The 7380-nt window shown below is 30.2% G+C and overlaps 1 protein-coding gene across 1 annotated transcript; it reads right to left on the bottom strand.

Annotated features, from left to right (window-relative positions):
* Nucleotides 1–3426: 3426 nt before the first annotated feature.
* Nucleotides 3427–5573, bottom strand: LOC123661435. Its single transcript, XM_045596395.1, has 2 exons — nucleotides 5178–5573; nucleotides 3427–3849 (listed from the first exon to the last, which is right to left on the bottom strand). Exons 1-2 carry the CDS (start codon nucleotides 5571–5573, stop codon nucleotides 3667–3669), a joined length of 579 nt encoding a protein of 192 aa, XP_045452351.1. The 3' UTR covers nucleotides 3427–3666.
* Nucleotides 5574–7380: the final 1807 nt, after the last annotated feature.

Raw genomic sequence — 7380 nt, forward strand, 5'->3', positions numbered from 1 at the left:
TATTTAAATGTTAATACTTTCAGAATTATTAATAAAAAAAATGGAATTTCCTTAATTTTTGTAATAAATTTTGCAATTTTTTGCGCGTTAAAAACCTTCCGACAAATTTTTTCTGTTATTCGCGATTGGATGAGCTGTGGCTCATATTTTTACGATCTTTGTCTCTATTTAACACGTTTTTGAACTTGTTGACTACACCAATAGATACTGGCTTGCCCTATATATTTTCTAACAGTTAAATAAATGTTAGTGTTAAACATTAATAAAAAAATAATCTCTTGACGTTGTTACTCTGTTATGTGAAAAACTAATAATAAAATACTAAATTTGTCTCTTACCCAATTTTCCATTAATATTCGAATTGCCATATTCAATAACACCACCATATCCAAAATGTAAATTGAGCAGATAACAAGTAACTGCAATAAATACGTTGTTGTTATTATTTCATCATTGATGTTGTCAACTAAATTGATTTAGTTTATTATAATTGTCTTCTTAAACCAAAAAATAATATCAAATCATAATTAATTGAAATATTTTATAAAATAATAGTTAAGAAAAAATCTCACCCTGATTCCATACTTTAGATTTATAAATTCAGATTGGTCGATAAGGAGCATGTAGCATTTACTTAGACGATTTATTATGTCGCGACGAGTGACTGAAGCTGCTCGGGTGGAATCGTGATGATTTGACTTCCTTACTTCTTGTGAAATCCAAACTCTTTCAACTGTGACATCTTTGATCACTTGAGGATTATCATCATCTTGATAATAACAGTACTCCAGTAAATCACCAATTACCTCTAGACGATATTTAACTTGAACTAAGTTAGATATGACGTCAATAACGGCTAGCATTTTTGTCAGAAGATACAAAAGCTCTATAATGCAGAAGAAGAACAATATCCAATCAAAGTTAGAAGTCCACGTATATAGCTCGATGGTAATTGTGATAATAGCGACGACTGTGTAAAAGAGGCACATATTTCTAATGCACTTTTTGACTTTATGGTAAGACGTTTTACTTAGAATACTGTCAATGGTTTCATAAACATTAAAATAATCGATGTACATATCTCTGCCATATTTGTAAACGTAGATAACATCAATGAAATAAAGGACGGTATTCATCAAATACGACACATAAATGGAGTCAGTGAAGGTAATTTTTTTCTGACTTTTGATAATCTGATACTTTAAATAAAAGTTGTATACGTTGGCTGTGATTAATAAAGTGAAATAAATTGTTAATTTCCAAATTGGGCTATTGTGTTTCAGTTTAGACCCGTCACGATAAATACAGGATAGACCAAACAACCTAAGGCCATAATTTATTAATTTTAATGTGGAAAAAGCATCGCGTTCCGGCATTTTTTAATTTTTAAGCTTCTTTTGACTACAGCTCACTGCTCAGAAACGTTATTGCCTATCTTTTATCTATAGCTTAATGACAATGACATTTCAGTAAATAACTGACATATTGTATTTCTACATCTCCCTAATAGTCTAAGATACGGACTTGATATTCACCCATCTGGTTAATGGATAAAAATTAAATAATTATTTTCTTCAAAATTTCTGAAAATTCCTATCCAGGCTATATTATATTCGTCAATTGCCATTTAAACGAGAATTTTAAGAGGCAACCTTATGACATCGTATTCGCAATCAAACAGCGCTCCTTTTGGTGCGAGATTTATTAATTAAAAATGAAGGTGAAAATAACTAGAATAACATATATTAATAGAAGTGTTTATATCTGCCACCCAGTAGGCAGATATTAAATTTATACTCTAAAATCGTAGGTACATTTTGAAATAAAAATAAATTTTTAATTAAATATAGCCTGGTCACGATTTTTCATCGAACCCTTTTCCTATTATTCTCCTAATATATATAATATAAATAATTGTCATCCATTAATCAGATAGGTGAAGTTCGTTTCTAATTCGTATCTTCTACTATAAACCATTTACTGAAATTAATTTTTTAATAATTGACTAGTAATATCCTTTTAATCATTTTCTAATCTATAAATTTGTTAATATGTTGCGATAACAAAATGAAGTTATTACAAAGAGTGTTTTTAATAAAATATATTTTTCATTCTATTCTTCTTTGAAAAATAATTGTTATTCTATCATGTCTACGTAGCATTTTGGTGGAACTTTTTCAAGTTTTTTTAATAAAGTCTTCTTTTAATCTGATGAAAACTACAATTATTTCATTACCAAGTGTTACGGTTATCGTTAAATCTTTGATTTGTGTAAAGTAAGCCGAAAAAAGTGTCATCTCTCCCGACGCTACGATTGTTAAACTTAAAGGAATGGATGGGAGGTGAAATAAAAAAGAAATTTAAGTAAAATTTAGAAGAGGCTTAAAACAGTTAATTGAATAAACATTTTTTTATGTTCTCAATTTATCCGCAAATCGTCTACGACAAAGGTATGTATATATATGTATATATATGTATATATATGTATATATATGTATATATATGTATATATGTATATATATGTATATATATATATATATATACCCTGTATATGTATATAAATATACAAGCATTCATTACGTTATTGAAGGAAAATTACTGCAGAAGGAAATTTAGTTATTTCCAATATGAGTAATGTAGTACATTCTGTTTTGAATATATTTAACATTTAATCACTTAATTGAGACGTTAGGCTGTCTTTATGAATATTTTAGTTGCTTAATATACATTTATTGTGGCGTTTGGTACTATTTGAAAAAAAATGTAATCTAGTATATATATATATATATATATATATATATATATATATATATATATGTGTTTTCACGAAATTTAAATTGTAGTTATTTTCGTAATCATCATGTTGTAATTTAATTCAATATAAATAGTACTATAAACTACAATACTAACGACGCGTTGGCAACGGTCACAGCACTGGTTTGAGGCTGTTGCGCTGGCGGTTGCGCACATGACAAACATTTGTATTGGCAATACATATGTTTTCCATGATCTGGGTGCTGGTGCAGTTCCTGTGGGTCTCCTCCCCTTGCCTCAGAGATCACGTTAAGCGGTCGGTCTCGGTTGTTATCGTGTACACCTGGTAGCGATCGTTACTCAAAGGGAATAAATATATCTAACAAACTGCATTGGAGCAGCGTGGTGGGTTAAGTTCTGATCCTTCTCCTCCATGGGGAAAGAGACCTATGACCAGCAGTGATATTACAGCCTGAAGCGAGCGAACTTGAATGAAATCATAAATTTGTTTGATTCATAAAGGTGCTTGGGTAATTATCAGTAAAATAAAACATTCATATATCATCAATTTATTTTGTAAATTATAATTTTATTGCACATTTTGGAGAAAAATTATTGTGTATGTAACAATTACAGATGCCAAAGATACTACAGTAGCGTAGTCGACTCGGAAAAAATTCACAGCGTGGTAATTGAGAGGTCTCGATGAAATCACATCTTTGAATTCTGTAAGCGTCTCCCGTGTTACTTTACCTGTAATATTACATTACATTAATAAAATATCTAAAGAAATAAAACCCCAATACTGTATAAATTAGCAAAATATATATGATGAATGATGAAACCAATAAATGAATGAAATAGTATACAGTATAAAAGGACAAACCAATTATTAAGGACGTAAAAGTCAAGTTAAATAAAACCTTTACCAATCTTCTTGCTTATCAACAGTTGATCGATCAATCGGATGATTCTTTCTATTTGTCTGTAGGTTTGTTCACATTGATGGACCTCACAAAATAATATAATCGTGTAAATGAAAATCCTTACCAACGACGCCAAAAAAAGTAAATTATTTGAAGTATTGAATAATGCCTGGAAATAAAATAATGTAGAAAAAGTAATTGTCAGTTGTAGCGACAAAAGTTTTCAGGTTTAAGGTTAGGTTAGTTTTATTTACTTTTAAACCTCATGAGATTCTTTTTTACAAGTTGTTTAACTCAACATAACGTAACATAACATATAAATACACTTTATCGTACACAAAACAGAAATAATACATTGAAAATTGATTTTAACAAAGTATCATAAGGTACAAAGGCGGCCTTATCACTAAAAAGTGGTTTCTTCCAAGCAACCTAGGTCTAAAGTTTAGTCTTCTAAATACCTTATAAACTCAAAACTCATTTGTTACAGTATTGTTCAATAGCTTCTTTAGAACCAAATATATATATATATATATATCCTTAAGAAAAAAACTGCAGGATCTAACGCGTAGATTTCAATTTGGAAGGGAGAGAGAGTTCAGGAAAGTAATTCTGCTTCAAGAACTCCATAGAAGCTTTGATAAAATCATCAGTAAAATGCCTGAATCACAGTCCTTTGGTGTTAGTTTTATATTTTCAGCCTATTTTTATGTAACATTGTGAAGTAGTAACGACGCATTTTGTCCTGAATTGGAATATTTACTTTTTGCCTATTGCTGGTCTCTTTAGTTTATTTATGTATTCTTCTTCAAAATTAAATTTCCTAATAGAAAAACAAATCAGACAGTCAAATGACTAATTCATCACAACTTATATGATTGTTACTATGTTAATCATCATAATCACTCCAGCCTATCGCAGTCCACCGCTGGACATAGGCCTCCACAAGTTCGCGCCGAAAATGGTGTGAACTCATGTGTTTTGCCCATAGTCACCACGCTGGGCAGGCGGGTTGGTGAACGCAGGGCTGGCTTTGTCGGTCGGCTTTTTTAAGTCCCAAGGAGGTAGTAGTGGAACTGTGTTATCCCTTATTCGCTTCTTACGACACCCACGGGAAGAGAGGGGGTGGCTATATTCTTTACTGCCGTAACCACAGCAAATTACTATGTTAAAGGTCATATAAAATACTTGTGTATACATATTTTTACCAGATTTCCCAGGAATATTCGAATGACCATATTCAATAGAACCACCATATCCAGTAAATAAATTAAGCAGGTAACAAGTAGCTGCAATAGATAAGTTACTTTTATTACTTTGTTCAATACGTTATTTAAATTTTAATATTTTCTGACAGTATAAACTGATTCATTTTAAAGTCAGTTTTGTTACAAATCTAAGATTACGTTTAACATTTTTATGCAGAATGTGTATAATAATATAATACTCTTAAATGATAAACAACAATGAATTAAAAATAAATGTAAAGTCTCTTACCCTGATTCCATACTTTAAGTTTATAAAATCAGATTGATCGATAAGTAACATGTAACATTTACTTAGATGATTTATTATGTCGCGACAATTGACTGAAGCTCTCCGGGAGGGATCGCGATGTTTTGACTTCCTTACTTCTTGTGAAATCCAAACTCTTTCAACTGTGACATCTTTGATCACTTGAGGATTATTATCATCGTGATAATAATAGTACTCCAATAAATCACCAATTACTTCTAGACGATATTTTACTTGAACTAAATTGGCTATAGGATCTAGAGCGGCCAGGGTTTTTATCATGAGATACAGTGGTTCTACTAAGTAGATATTGATCGATATCCAGGTGAAGGTTGAAATCCAAGTATAGAATTCGATAGTTATTGACAAAGTAACCATGAAAATGTAATATAAGCACATATTTCTGATGCACTTTCTGATTTTGTTGTAAGAGGGAACACCAAGAATACTGTCAATGGTGTCATAAACATTGAAATAATCGATGTATAAATCTCTGCCATATTTGTAAACGTAGATTAAGTCAATGATATAAAGGACGGTATTCATCCAATACGATACATGAATGGAGTGAAAGATCGTAAATTTGTTTTCACTGTGGTTAATTTGTAATTTCAGATAAGTGCTAAAGAGACTGGCCACGATAAATACAATAATATATAATGTTAATTTCCAAATTGGGCCATTATGTTTTAGATGAGCTCCATCACGATAAATGCAAGATAGCCCAAACAATCTTAGACCATAGTTTAATTGCTCTAATGTAAAAAAAGAGTCGTGTTTTGACATTTTTTAAATCTTATTGGACTTTACCCTCTTCAACTTTCTCTGAACTGAAATTGAAAACGTTATTACTTACATTAAGCTATGGTTTAAATACATATGTTCCGTAAGACATTAATAAATTGTTTTATGAATATTTGATGTCTTGGTGTCATAATCTATACGATAATACTTTCACTGCTTGTCTAATTTACTAATGTTTTAGATGGAGCCGATTATATGTTTTGGTTATTACTTGGAGTGTTCTTAAGTAAATAACTAAATATAAGCGTTATGAATATAGTACTTTAGTGGTGATGTGTGTCTGTATTTTGCAGTTTGAAGAATATTACAACCCTAGATACCTACCTATACTTATTATTTTCCAACAGTCGTCACAGTCTTTCTATCAATCTGACAATTTGTTCATTTATGATTGTATGAGTATGCAAACAATGGATATTTCTATTTGTATTATACAATTTTTTTTCAGTTTGGATGTCTATCCTTGTGTCTTCCCATCGCGCCTCGGAGAGCATGTTAAGCCATCGGTCCCGGTTGTTATCATAAATACCTGATAGCGATAATTACTCATAGTAGGGAATATATCCGCCAATACGCGATGGAGCAGCGTAGTGGATTATGCTTTAAACATTCTGGCCTATGTCGTGGTTATTAACCCTAGTCCCGACCATACTAACCTTACTCACTATAGGAACGTAACACTGCTTTAGATTTATATCATTCAGCTTTAGTCTTCTTTAAGATTGAAGTGCGTGCCCATTCCAAATTTTATGTAAGATATATCCTACTGTTCCCGACCACAAATAAATGTACATATTATTGATTTTAGAATCTATGTATTACTACTTTATCTTACATCCTATATTAAAGGTAATTATCGTTAAAGCTCCCATTAAGCTATTGAGGTACAATACATGCATGAGTTAATTGTCACTTATGGAAATTTCGTTGCTTTTGTTATCAGTAACATAATTATGTATAGTCGATTTTAATTTACTTTTGTATATCACCATTGAAAAGGTCAAACTTCTATTTATGAATATTCATATGTCTAGTTTATTTTTTATTTATTTTATTACACATATTGTTACAGAAGTTTTTAGTTAATGAAAATGTTCCGTTTCCGTGGAAATACATCGTATTTTATAGACATATATTATATATGTATGTATTTGTATGTATGTAATTTATATATTATAGTACAAATAAAAGTTGTAAATAAATATACAAAAATTATATATTTTCATTAAGGTATTGAATTACATTATAACTATAATGTATTGATTGAACATGAAATTTTTTTATTTTTTCTATTTATCAAAATTTTGTATATTTTTTTAAAATGCAACTTTTATAATACTTCATATTAATCTTCCTATAAAATAAGCACAAAGACGTCTAA

Source organism: Melitaea cinxia, chromosome 17 (assembly GCF_905220565.1).
Source record: "Melitaea cinxia chromosome 17, ilMelCinx1.1, whole genome shotgun sequence".
NCBI lineage: Eukaryota > Metazoa > Arthropoda > Insecta > Lepidoptera > Nymphalidae > Melitaea > Melitaea cinxia.

Excerpts from the sequence above, each read along its gene's own strand:
- LOC123661435 (XM_045596395.1), bottom strand. The coding sequence starts at position 5,573 with ATGGTTACTTTGTCAATAACTATCGAATTCTATACTTGGATTTCAACC. Across the intron at positions 3,850-5,177 it reads ACTTAAAGTATGGAATCAGG|GCATTATTCAATACTTCAAA; the intron begins GTAAGAGACTTT and ends TTTTATTTCCAG.